The sequence below is a fragment of the Seriola dumerili genome, unplaced genomic scaffold (genome assembly GCF_002260705.1).
Source record: "Seriola dumerili isolate Sdu_G_001 unplaced genomic scaffold, Sdu_1.0 BDQW01000312.1, whole genome shotgun sequence".
Taxonomy (NCBI): domain Eukaryota; kingdom Metazoa; phylum Chordata; class Actinopteri; order Carangiformes; family Carangidae; genus Seriola; species Seriola dumerili.
The window spans coordinates 1,522,811-1,536,627 of NW_019174567.1; the positions used below are offsets into that span (position 1 = coordinate 1,522,811).

Below are 13,817 nucleotides of genomic sequence, written 5' to 3' on the forward strand. Positions count from 1 at the left end.
CTTCCTGTCCTCACCAATGACTATATAACAATGAATGACATCACAGCTCCCTAAAAGTGAAGCTAAAACATCTTATCACTCGCCCCCTGGTGGCAGCCTTCAGTATAGGTCATAACCCCTGCCCTCTCCTCGTTAGCAGATGGGACATGGACCAAACTATCAAATCACAGGAAATGTCAAATAAATTCTTCCTGAAGATGGTTTCTGTCATTTGAGAAAGTTCTTATCACGATGACTTCCAGTAACTGAACTGGTTCATACTGGTTTTAGATTCAGTGTACCAGCCAGAGATGACGATTCCACCATGAACTGATTATGGTTCAATGACGACTGATAAGAGTGTGATTAATGAGTTTTAAAAATCCCACTTTATTTTAGTCTTTACCTGAGACAAAACTGTAAGCTTTAATTGGTTTCTACTCAGTCATGTGACTGATCACCTGACATCAGCATCTTCAGTTCAAACAGGTAAAATTATGTCATCCTGTCTCAAAGAGAGTCCTCAGGGGTTTCACGTCTTGGATCTTTTAGCTGGAGGTTGTAGTTCAGAGTTTTGAAGATCCTCTGGTTCGTCTTCATCACTGTCCTCCTCATCTTCCTCAGCTGCAGCAGGTAAAACAGGTGAATCTAAAATCCACTATAAAAGGTGCTCTGACAGGTAAGTTTGTTTTAAAAACGAGCTGTTTACCTGAACAGACAAGTTAATAAAAGACATGAAACTGCAGCTGTTTCCAAACAACCACTTTAAGAATGATAAGAACACGTTAGCTCTCATAGTAAGCAGCAGGTTACTCACCTACGCAGTCTCCGCGGGATTTTTCCAGCTCCACCAGCTCACTGAGAAGCCGTGAGACGTTCACGTTCAGATCGTTTATTCCGTGGATGAGAGAACTCATATCATTTTGTACTTTAATGCAAATTTTCTCTCTCTGTCCATCTCGGAACTTCAGCTCTGCCGATACCATCACGCCCGCCATCTTTACTACGTACTCCAGTTTCGTCATCACGCGCTATCTGCTGCCTTCAAGTACCCTACGTAAAGTACGCTTTATGGTTTAACTCATTCAGACTGCTCCAGGACTGTTTTATCTCGTTGTCTTTGTTGTTGTTTTTCCTTATTGTTGTTATCACTATTATTGTTGTTGTTATATAGTATATAATATTATGAGAGCACACTTTAGCTCGTAGAAAGACTTTGAAAACATTATTATTTATTTTTACAGTTTTTACGTCACAAAATATTAACAAAACTGATCAGAACATCGATCTGTGACCTCTAGTCCATCTGTTATCTATAAGACTGATCAGTGTTTAGTTTTACCAGGGGAATAATGGAGTATTTTGACTGGGGTATCTTGAGACATTTGAACGCACCACAGAGCCGCTGTTCACGTCAGCACGTAGTTATATTCTAATCCTGACGTCATTAGTTTGTTTTCCGTCGCATTTAGACTCTATTGAAGTTTTTACTGCTTATCGTTTTTATTTTCGTCGTTTTACTCGTTAACCTCTGCCCCCATATTGCCGCCAAATACAACCAACGGAAGTGAACCGGAAGTTGTCATCAGCTAGCAGAAGCTAGCAGTTTGACGACAAAGATCCGATCCGGTGAGCATCAGACGGAGCTGATTATTGATTATTATTGATACGTTTCCCGCTTTACAGTCGGATTAGACCGTGTAAACTGTCTGGGAAAACTTCCGGTCCGGGCGCAGTTCGACTCCATTCGGTGAGTTTGTGTTTTTATTCACAGAGCTAACACCATTAGCATTAACACGGAGCGGAGAGAGTGGTGTTTACAGAGGAGGCTAACTGATGCTCACTGGTTGCTGATCGATCGGTTGCTGATCAGACTGATCGATGACGTTTTTAGAGTGTTTAATAATCAGCCTCAGAAAGAGAGTTAGAAACTGAAACTTTGACTAGTTCAATTCTCTATTTCCACATTTCAGTGAACTCAATGAAACTCATCATTGAAACTAATAGAAGGAGACAGGGCAGATCAACAGGCCACAACAACACACACGCAAATTATATACTGTAAATATACATGTATATACATGTAGAACATGTATATTACGTTGGTGTTATTTGTTGTATTTCGATGCTTTGGCAACAATGTTTTTCTAAAACTGTCATGTCAATAAAGCACCTTTGAATTTGAGAGAGAGAGGGACAGAGATTGAGGCACTGTTTGTTTCATTGTATTTACTTCAATAACAGAGACAGTAGAGACAGTATTGATCCAGCTGTGCAGTTTCTGTGTCTCATGTTACTGTTTACATGTTTACTATTGTTGTTGTGATGAACCTGAGGCCTGTACTATGAAGCAGGATTTAAGTTTATGGAGTTAACGAAGGTGGTTCACTTGTTACCGGGGTAAATCACCATCGTAACTTACACTGAACTCCTAACCTGCTTTGGCGCAGGTTAACTTAGAGGATCAGATCAAAACCTGTCAACAGCCAAACTACTGACCAATCAGATCACTGGAAAAACTGAGTCCTCAGTCCTACAGGATCCTGACAGGGACAAAACAGTGTACAATTAAATGATCAATAATAACAAGCAGTAGATATAAAATATAAAAAATCAATTGAATAGTTTTCCTGTTTGAGTCTTTCCATGTGTCTCTGGTTTTAAAACAAAGCTTCTTAAAATGTATGGAGAGTTTATCACGTTTAATAAATATATAAAATAACTATAAATATAACTGTAGCTTCATTTTGATTGAAAAAAAGATCCTTTATGCGACAGGATTCCTGCCAGTGATGAAGCTTTTACTCTCCTCTTCATCACTGAGCTCAGAACAACATGAGGAAACTCTGTGACACGACTGGAGAGAAACCTGAACCTCTGATGTCTTTGATTAGAACAATTAGTCTCACTGTTAATTATTTCATCATTAGAATGAACATTTCAACTACTCTCCTCCTCTTCCTCTCCTCTTCCTCTCCTCTTCCTCTCCTCTCCTCTTTCTCTCCTCTCCTCTTCCTCTCCTCTTCCTCTCCTCTCCTCTTCCTCTCCTCTTCCTCTCCTCTCCTCTCCTCTTCCTCTCCTCTTTCTCTCCTCTTCCTCTCCTCTCCTCTTTCTCTCCTCTCCTCTTCCTCTCCTCTTCCTCTCCTCTCCTCTTTCTCTCCTCTTCCTCTCCTCCTCTTCCTCTCCTCTTCCTCTCCTCTCCTCTTCCTCTCCTCTTTCTCTCCTCTCCTCTTCCTCTCCTCTCCTCTTTCTCTCCTCTCCTCTTCCTCTCCTCTTTCTCTACTCTTCCTCTACTCTTCCTCTCCTCTTCCTCTCTTCCTCTCCTCTTCCTCTCCTCTTTCTCTCCTCTTTCTCTCCTCTCCTCTTCCTCTCCTCTCCTCTTCCTCTCCTCTGCAGCAGAAACAGTCTGACATGAACTTTAACTGTTTTCTCTGTATCACATGTTCAGAACAGTTTGTTCATCATCAGACTGAAGAGTGAAAATTATACATGAAGATAATTAATTCACTTATTACAATATATCTTTAGTCTGACTTTAACAGAAATTATATTTGACATTGAAATAATATTTTTTATTCCAGTCATGTGATCATATTGTTACATTTCTCCTTGTTTAATGTCACTTTAGGACGCTGCTTTTACCGATCTTATCGGCAAGTATCAACATTTCTTCTCATATTATTAAGAACTTCATTCATGGTTCAGACCATGTTGCTTATAATTAACAACTCTGCCTCTTTCACATGAAGGCGCTTGTACCTGGACAGGTAAACCCAGGGTTAACTGAGCCAGGTGATAACCTGCTTCGTAGTACAGGTGATCAGGACGGTCAACGTTAGGTTCAGTTAAGTAAAAGTTATCCTGGGTATGTTGAACTTGCTTCGTAGTACAGGCCTCTGGTTAGTTTGACTGTTTTTATTTATTTGTTTTGTCAGAGTATAAACATGTGTGAGGAGCAGACGGTGTCCTTGGTTGATGTTTTGGAGGAAGATGAAGAGTTGGAGGAAGAGGCTTCAGCTGTTTTGGCAGGAAGTGACTCAGATCACTGCTCATACCCTCAGGTTAGTCATTATGTGTACACTTTTACTTTATAGTAATAAAATTATACTATATAATGTGAACATTGTATATAATTTATACTGTTTACATACTGTGTACAGTAGAGTTAACTGTGAATTCTCAGTAGCAACACACTGACCAGCTGATTGGAGCAGCAGCATCCTATTATCATCATTATTAGTAGTAGTAGTAGTTTTAGTATTACAGAGGGGTCAACGTGTGAGGATATGTGTTTAAACCTGAGAGGAGCTCTGTATATATACACATTTGAGTGTGTTTATGCATGTACATGCAGGGCTGTAAACTAACGGTCGCCACTCGCCAAATGCGACTAAAATATTCCCCTGGCGACTTAATTTTGGGGGGCTGTGTGTGTGTGTGTGTGTGTGTGTGTGGGTGTGTGTGTGTGTGTGTGTGTGTGTGGGTGTGTGTGTGTGTGTGTGTGTGTGTGGGTGTGTGTGTGTGTGTGTGTGTGTGTGGGTGTGTGTGTGTGTGTGTGTGTGTGTGGGTGTGTGTGTGTGTGTGTGTGTGTGTGCAGGGCTATGTGAAGCGCCAGGCTCTCTACGCCTGCAACACCTGTACACCAAAGGGAGGAGAGGCAGCAGGAGTGTGTTTGGCGTGTTCATATAAATGTCATGAAGGTCATGACCTCTTCGAACTCTACACTAAGAGGTGAGCAGTAATATGTAGACCATCAATACAGTATCAATACATCATCAGTACAGTATCAATTTGGTATCAATACAATATCAGTGTATCAATACATCATTAATACTGTATTAATATTAATACATATCACCACCAGCAGATTTTATACAGATGATAATATTTATATTGACAAACATCAAACTTTTCTTCAGCGTTTCTTCTTCTGTGTTTTCTGCAGGAACTTTCGTTGTGACTGTGGAAACAGGAAGTTCACAGAGCTGCAGTGTAAACTCTACCCTGTAAGTTCACATTGAATGTAATGATAAACAGCAACAGAGTTCAGGATTGATCAAACGTGACTTGACTAATCTGTCACCTGGTGCCATAAAACAGAAACGCTGCAGGTGTGTACAGGTGTGTAGAGATTACCTGTCAGGCCTCCAGATGGTTGTTAACAGCCGCCAGCTTTGATTGTTAAAGTGATGTTTATGTTGTTTATGCAGGATGTTTCTAAAGGTCTTCAGAATAAAAGTAAGCAGATGGTCCTCACTATGTCATAAAGACTACATGGTGTGTGTGTGTTTCAGGATAAAGATGAGGTCAACAGTCTGAATAAATACAGTCATAACTTCTTTGGAGTTTACTGTACCTGTAGCCGGCCTTATCCAGACCCAGACGACCAGGTGAGACACACACCTGACCTTCACCTGAGCACCAGGTGTACTCTGGTGTCTTTACTGAAGCTGTGTCTCTCTGTGATTGGTTGGTTTTATCTCCAGGTGGAGGACGAGATGATTCAGTGTGTGGTGTGTGAGGACTGGCTGCACGGCAGGGTGAGTGCACAGACAGTACCTGACATGGGTAGCAGTAGTACACCTGTTGTAAAGACTATCAGTGCTAACAGTTAGCCACAGAGAGGGCTAATGTGCCCAGACAAACAGCATGACTCTTTACCTGTGACAGCAAAAATCACCTTTACCCCCTAAGATGTTCTGCATGACAAGATCTCAGTCAACAGAAAATGTCTTCACCTCTGTCGGTAACCAACAGACAGGTGTACCAGGTGATATGAATTACATCCTGTACTCCTGGCTGTGACATCAAAGTCTCATGGTTTCGCTTCTTTCAACGTTTATTTTGGTTCACGTCAGAGGTGAGGTGTCTTTACCTGCGCCTTCACCTATGCCTGTACCTGTGTGTTTGCAGCACCTGGGCTGTGTGGTTCCAGACTGTGTGGAGCTGCAGGAGATGATTTGTGAGTCCTGTATGAACAAACACCCTTTCCTCTGGACCTACTCTGTTCACCTGGCAGGTAACTAATCGGCTTACACTTGCTGTGTGATGTACTTCCTGTGTACGATGAACTTCCTGTGTGTGATGTACTTCCTGTGCAGTTCCAGGTGTAGCAGCACAGGTGAAGGAGGAAACAGGAGGAAATTCAAACACAGACGTTCCCAACAAAGAAGAACAGGTGAGAGGGTTAAACAGGTGAAACTGACGATTCTGTTTTTATCCTTCAGAAATGATTTGGATTCACCACAGTCTGTAAATAAAGATGGATGTAGCCTCCGTGACGTCACCCACAGGTTTCTGAAGAGCGGTTTTGAAGCTCAGAGTGAGCCGCTCTACTGTTGCCATCTTGCCAGTACCTGACTCCGCCCCTAACGCCCAGCTAATCCAGATATGGTCAAAGAGGAGGGGCATGTGTGGCGCCTGTTTGTGGCAAGCATACGCTCACCCACCTGTCACTCAAAGAGGCCACACCCTCAATTCACCATAACTGTAGTCCTTAATAAAATGTAAACAGGTGAGTTATATAAACAGGTGTCATGAAGGAGGAAATTAGCTCTAGAGACCAAAACAGTTTTTGTACCAGGCTGTAAACATGTTTATTTCTGCTGTAAAGTTGGACATTTTAACATGGGAGTCTATGGGGACTGACTCACTGTTGGAGCCAGACTCTAGTGGTCACTTCTGGTTATTCCTTGTTGACTTAATTTTTCAGCCTCAGAGGTTGAGGCTTGGGATACACCTGCGTTACCATAGTAACCACAGGTGTATAATACTGCTGAAAGACAATTACTAAATCTGAACATGCTGAATGGATGAAAAAGAGAATAAAACATGTTTGAATTAAAAGAATTGGCTCAAACTTCTGCACATGCTCAGATTAGTCAGGTATTTACTAGTGTTGGGCGGATCGATCCAAATATCAATAGTATCGATACCAAGTCGGTATCGGATCGATACTAGCCTGGTGAGATCGATTCTTTACTTTAAGTTCCGCTCTTGTTTGCAATGCTGCGGTTTCGGCAAAGAGGAAACAGCCAGGTCGCCGGACTCGCCGCTCCTGTGTCAGCGCAGAGCAGGCACACTTTGCTCCCCTCCCCCCTCTTGTGTTTAGATGTTGCGCCGTCACGTGAGTCACGTGACGTGACTTAGACGCGCAAAGCAAACAATCAAGCAAGTTGCCGGCTCAGGTTCATCAGCACACGCACAGAGAAAATACACCAGAAGAATGGCAGAGAGGAAGAGGAGCGCCGCGTGGCTGTATTTTCAAGCCGAAAACGAGACAACAGCAAAATGTTGGATTTGTAAAAAGCTAGTCAGGTATAGTTGAAACACTACCAATTTATATAAACATAAAAAACCATCCAAAAGAAAACATTATTTATTTAAGATTTTTCTGAAAAATTTTTGATAATAAAGCATTTTCTATTTAATTATAAACTTTGTCCTAATTCTGTCCTGGGTTTTAACTATTTAATAATAAAAAAGGAAACATCACGAAAAACACTTAAGGTCATGAAAATTAATTGAGATTTAGCAATTCAATGACGCATCCACCTTATTTATTGAAAAGTATCAGTATCGGTATCAGTGATACTGGCCCGTATTTACTTGGTATCGGATCGATACCAAAATATGCAGTATCACACACCACTAGTATTTACAGATCAGTTTATTACTGACAGACGTCTGTAATGAAATATAAATTATCAAGTACTGATAATGAAATTGATCTTTGGTTCAGTGGTGAACTGTGAGTCATGAACACGTTTACCCTGGAGGGTCATTTGTGTTCAGTCTACAGGAGAGTGCAGCCTGATAATCACCGTGAAGTACTGCTTGTATATACAGTAAAGTATACGAGTAAATACAGTACTGTATATGTGGAGTATTTGTTACTGTATATGGTATAATGTTCAGTCTGTTTACATCTGCACTAAAACAACTGTTCACTGTGACTGATGTGATTAACTAATGATCAATAATCTGTTAGGTCGATGATGTCATCGAGCCCAGCAGTAAGCGGAGCCGTGAGGAGGTGAAGCCTAGCTGCAAACTGAAGGAACTGCAGGGGATTGGTCAGAATAGAGTCCAATCAGGAGCTGTGTTCTGGCCTTCAGCATGGCGCTCCAAACTCTGCTCCTGTAACACCTGCCAGGTAACACTCACCTGTCTGACCCTCTGTTGGCCGAGGCACCGATGATGTCACTGTGAGCTCATGTGTTTGTTGACGACTGTTGAACTTGAAATGAACAACATGCTGGTGGTGACGAAACTACATGATGGGCTCCAGTGAGATAAACATACAGTGCTGCAGGTCGGGGAGGATGAGCTTGCTCTGGTTTTATTCTGAAAGTCCTGACTGGAAGTTCCTCTGCTTTGATGCTTCTTTCAGATGTTTGTCAGCTCGCCATTGTTCTTCAACCACAATCCTCTCTTCTGTTCACAAATTGTGTCACAACCAATCAGACATCCTGCTGAGTTCATGTGGAATTTTCATTCAGGACAGTTATTTATTTATGAGGTGATATTGTAAGGGTTTTAATTTGAAAGTTCGGTTGCTGCCCCGGCTCGTCCCGCTTCCTGCTTACCTGTCTGCAGGGAATCAGGTTCATCATGGTTTGACCCTTGCTCCACCAGTCCGCGTATTGAAGTGTCCTTGGTCAAGATACTAAACCCAGATCCCAGAACCCCTGGTGGCTGTTCCATCAATGTTCTTGCAGCAAGTCTCTGGTTCTGCAGATGGACTGTAAGTCCACCGTCTTTGACTGCATCTGGTGACAGGGGTTCTGGTTCCTCTCAGGTGGAGAACTGGTTCATGTGGAGCTACATCAAACCCACTGAGGCTGCAGAGCAGAACAAGGACTGCTGTCTTCAGCTACAGTTAGCGGGTTAGCTGTTTAACAGTTAGCATGGTTTGGTTAGCAGAGACTGAACTTTTAACTTAAATAGCTCATATGTGTATGATTCATCTGAGAACTAGATCAGGCTGTTTCATCCCTGTGTATCTCTTACCAGTCTCTAAATTCGCTGTAACTTATCCGTCTCAACTAACCTGTCTGTCCTCAGGAGCGTCTATCTGAAGCTGGTCTGTCCTTCCTGTTGGACGAGTCGGACACCGTCCTCGCCTACGAGAAAAAAGGAAAGAACAACGAACAAAGACAACAAGGACAAGACCCTCTGATGTCGGCGCTGGACAATCTGAACCGGGTCCAACAACTCGAGATCATCCACGGTAACTACAACTACTACATATGAAACTACAACTCTGCAACTGTCAGCCATGTTTGTGTTTGTGTTTGTGTTTGTTTGTCTCATGTGAGTTTGTTTGTTTCAGGATACAACGACATGAAAACTGAACTGAAGGACTTCCTGCAGAGATTCGCAGCTGAAGGAAAGGTCAGTTTAACCCAAAACATGACCTCTGTGCTGCTGACCTTTGACCTGCCTACCTGACTGATTACACGTGGCGCTGTTTTCTGATAGGTTGTGACTCCTGATGACATCCGTCAGTTCTTTGAGCAGCAGCAGAATCGCAAGAGACGACGAGTCGACGCTGGACGTTTCTACTGCACCTGATCACCTTTGACCTTTGACCTCCAGCTAACCATGTGATGACCACTGACCTTCCATTGATCTCCTGACTGGGATTGTCTTACATCATTTCCTGTGATGTTTCCTGTCGATCAGCTGATGTTTGTGGGTTTTCTGGACATTTTAAAGTTTTTATCCTCAGTTTATTTGTTTCAGAGGTCAAAGGTCACCAACATTAATGTCTGTGTTGTCTTTGTGTTTCCTTTTTAATGAAAACCAATAAAACTGAACCACAACACCAACATGACATCTGCTCATTTTTAATTGTTGTAGCTTTAAATCTGATGGACATTAAACTTCTGCACAGCTGTTTAGAGTCATTGTGAGATTGTAAATAAATAGATAAATGCATAAATAAGTCGAATAAAACTGAAGCAGCGACTGTCGCAGCTCGTCTCCACCTCTGTTTGTTCATCATCATCTTCATCAAGCTGTCTCTGCTCATGTTTTTGATACTGAACAGAGTCGAACCTGCATGTCTGTTTTTACACATCAAACACTAACATTAAGTCTTCATCCTCCCTCACATCACTCATTCACGTTCATTCAGTCCTTTTCTTCTCCTCTGTCAGCTCTTTGTTTTCAGAGCAGCTGCTCTTCAGGTTTTCAGATGATCCCGTTGATAAATTCATGTTTGTTGTTTCTGGTCTGCTCACTTTCATCTGCATATCATCAACCAACTTTAGTCAGCTGTTTGTACTTGTCCAATCATCACCCTCCTCTTCTCTGTCCTATCCTGTCCACCCCTCCCCGTCCTGCTCCCCTCTAGATTCAGCCTCAGTCTGACAGAGGAGCTCAAACTGAACACATCAACATCAAACATCAACATCTCAAACTGAGAATCAGGGACTAAACAACAGCCAATCAGAATCAGTCAGGTGTTTCTCAGTGAGCAGGTGTTTGTTACCGTGACAATGGTGAGTGGGGCGCTGAGGATGATGATGGGAAACCTTTCAGTATCAACACTTACTCGTCCAAAAGAAATCCTGCAGGAGACAAGGAAGATGATTTACAGCAAACCTCCAAGGAACAAGATCGGAGCCGCGGTGAGTCTCAGACTAATAACTAAACTGGTCCATAAAAACCGGAATCAGATTCTGGTCTATAAAAACCAGGTTCAGGTGTGTCAGATGATGAGTATTTAAAAAGCTTTTATAGTGACGCTCATTTCACAGCAGCTGCAGCTTCAACAGAAAAATGACATTCATGTTATTTGTTTGTTTGCTCCTCTGAGGGAACAAATAGAAACATCTGAACATACTAATGTGACCAGAAATACTTAAAACACAGTAGGCTGTGATCCAGCCTCTGATCACAGCTAGTCAACAATTAGCTGCCATTACTATTTCTATCAGCAGGAGCACTAGTTACCATTACATTACTATTGCTGTTACTGCTGCTACTCTCACTATTATTAATATTGCTATCATTGTACGTTCTTGTTCTTTTCCTCTGTGATCTCTCTCTCTCTCTCTCCAACCCATCCTGTCGAGGCAGATGGCTCCGCCCACCTTGAGTCCAGTTCTGCTTGATGTTAAAAGGAAGTCTTTTCTTGCAGCCTAGTTCTGCTCTTTGTGGGATTTGTTACGTCTCTGTAAATAATATAAAGAGAAGGTCTAGACCTGCTCTATTTCGAAAGTGCCTTGAGATAATTTATGATGTGAATTGGTGCTATACAAATAAAAATTGACTGACTTGACAACAGCTGGTCAACAATAACCCAACAACATGAAGGAGCATCAGGTCAAACATGTCAACGTGTTTGTGGATACAGTACACTAACCCTAACCCTGTACTGAAACTAAATAAAGATCAATATTATCAAAGCAATCAAATCAAGATATGGTTATTGATCAAATCACAAATGTTTGAATTCATCTGTTTTGTCCATTCTATGTTTGTCAGTTTCTGTCCTGTGACGTTTCAGATCTCGTCTCTGATTGGTTGTTTTTTGTCTTGACAGCAAAGTTTTTTAGTCATGTTGGTATTTGCCGCTGCCATGTTGACTCCAGCTGCCTGGATTCTTCATCACCTGCCACAGTACCGACAGAGGGCCAAACAGGTTCAACAGAGTCCCAGGACCTGACCTTCATCTTCATCATCATCTTCCTCTTCCTCCTCCTCAATACCAACAACTGGATGTCCATTTGTCAATATATTTTAAATTTCAATCAATAAATGTATTGGATAAATAGATTCCAAGTTTAATTGACAATATTGAACTTTAATCAATAAACACTTTATTATGACATCTAACTGTACTTTTAAAACAAGAGCAGTCTGTTTTTCTCCTCATCTTGTTTTCGTTTAGTAAAACAAAATATGTTTGCTATTGTTGCTTCTCTCTGGTTCAAATCTGACTCTGACCAAACAGGAAGTATGTGAAGATAAATAAAAGCTGGAGTTTGTGTGTTTGTGTTTGAGCAGGATGTTTCTGTTTGTTTAGATTTCTTATGCTGGTTTTACACAGTTAATTACTTCCTGTTTGAGAACATAATTTCCCACAGAGACAAACTCATTAAACCTGAGAAAGACACCTTCATCTTCATCCTCCTCTTTACCATATCCCACAGTCTACAACAGAATAAAACAATACATTTTCCCTGAATATCTCTCACAGCTCACAGGTCATCTTTTATTCATCTCTCTGCCTTTGACGTCCTCTCAACTGTTTCCACTTCTCATCAGCCTGCAGTCACTAGAGGTCTGGACTATGAACAAGGATCAACATATTCTGGATAATTTCCCTTAATCTGGTTTAACTAAACCTGATAACCTGTACTATGAAGCAGATTATCACTTGGTTCAAGTATCTCTGGTTTACCTGTCCAGGTATGAGCTCGTTCAAGTGACATAGTAATAATTGTTAATCATCGTCATCAGAACCATGAATAACATATTAATATGAGAAGAAACATTGACACATGCAGGTGAACTCCGTTACAGTGATGTCATAAAGTGAAATTCAACACGTTGAAATAACAAACTAGAACAGAATAAAAACAAAACTAATTTTTACTGACTAAATTCAGACTAAGAATAAACTAAATAAGAAGATGAATTATCATCAAGTTTCTTTTGTCTGATGATGAACAAAATATTATGAACATGTGATACAGATAAAACAGGTAAAGTTAATGTCAGCAGAGTTTCTGCTGCAGAGAGGAGAGAAGTAGTTGATGTCTGACGAGTCAGTGTGACTGAAATGTTCATTCATAATCATGGAAATATTGAACAGTGTTATAAGTGATGGAAACCAAATGAGTTATTCTTGAATACATTTTTTTCTGAATCAGCTAAGACTAGTAATTTTCACCTGGGTATTTGTGGCCACTGAGGTTGTTATTCCTTGTCTTGTTAGTTCAGGTCTCAGGTCCTGGTCCTGGTTGTGATTCTGGTCCTGGTCCTGGTCCTGGTTAGGGTTAGGTTGGAGTTAAAACACAACACTCTGAAGAGTGTTATGAGGAGCTCTGGCACAAGTTTATCATGGATGTTAAAAAACACTTTGGGATTTTCTTTTATTAAAACCATTTATGAATGGTTAAAGTATCCCTAAATAAGTAAAAACAAAATTATATAATAAAATAAAAGATTGATAAAAGAATAAAAAAACAAAAACAAATAAATAAGTAAAAAAAATTAAAAGACAGGGAATGGACCTTCAACACAGGGAGGCAGCGGGAGGTTTGATTTTTATAAAATTCTCCTGACTGCCATTTACTCTCCCGACTGTTGGATAAAAAGGGAATAAAATATGTTAAAATGACAATTTCTCCAATAAGCACAAAGTTAATAGAATATGTAAAAGAAATCAATTAATAAATAGAATTATAAGTAGGAAAAATAAATATGGAACATAGAGATACCGCTATTAAAACATATAAGCACTAGGATAAAAATAAGACAAAACAGGGTTAGTAATGATTAAAATATATAAAAGAGACATGCAATTTATATAAAATGTATGGAAAAAATCACACTAAATCAAGTAATATAAGTGCTATAAAAAGTGCTTAAAAATTTAGTAACACAGGTAGTAAAATAAGTTTTCATCTTACATGCTCGCGGTATCTGTATGTGATAAATAAATTAAATTTTAAATTTTAACAGAAAAGGTTAAGTGCCATTAATAGATAAAATATATCATTAAATTATAAGTTAAAAATTAAATTGAAAAAATTGTCATAAAACATAAGTTCCCTAATTTGTTATGTGTTTTTTATTTAAAATAATTTTTAATTTTTAAG

General features: G+C 40.3%; 1 protein-coding gene and 1 long non-coding RNA gene across 5 annotated transcripts; both read left to right on the forward strand.

Annotated features, from left to right (window-relative positions):
• Positions 1–543: 543 nt before the first annotated feature.
• LOC111231740 (putative E3 ubiquitin-protein ligase UBR7) lies at positions 544–9,817 on the forward strand. 4 transcript variants are annotated; one of them, XM_022758961.1, is made up of 13 exons: positions 1,435–1,729; positions 3,608–3,632; positions 3,915–4,040; positions 4,577–4,710; positions 4,925–4,985; positions 5,274–5,369; positions 5,466–5,519; positions 5,893–5,998; positions 6,081–6,157; positions 7,970–8,134; positions 9,046–9,211; positions 9,314–9,375; positions 9,463–9,817. In XM_022758961.1, exons 3-13 carry the CDS (start codon positions 3,924–3,926, stop codon positions 9,553–9,555), a joined length of 1,131 nt encoding a protein of 376 aa, XP_022614682.1. In that variant the 5' UTR covers positions 1,435–1,729; positions 3,608–3,632; positions 3,915–3,923; the 3' UTR covers positions 9,556–9,817. The 4 variants fall into 4 exon arrangements, with proteins under 4 accessions (XP_022614683.1, XP_022614682.1, XP_022614681.1 ...); XM_022758962.1 differs by lacking the exons at positions 1,435–1,729; positions 3,608–3,632 and adding an exon at positions 544–621; XM_022758960.1 differs by lacking the exon at positions 3,608–3,632.
• Positions 9,818–10,364: 547 nt separating this feature from the next.
• On the forward strand, positions 10,365–12,106 carry LOC111231744. Its single transcript, XR_002665512.1, has 2 exons — positions 10,365–10,616; positions 11,534–12,106. It is a non-coding gene; the product is annotated as an uncharacterized LOC111231744 (long non-coding RNA).
• The last annotated feature ends 1,711 nt before the right edge of the window (positions 12,107–13,817 follow it).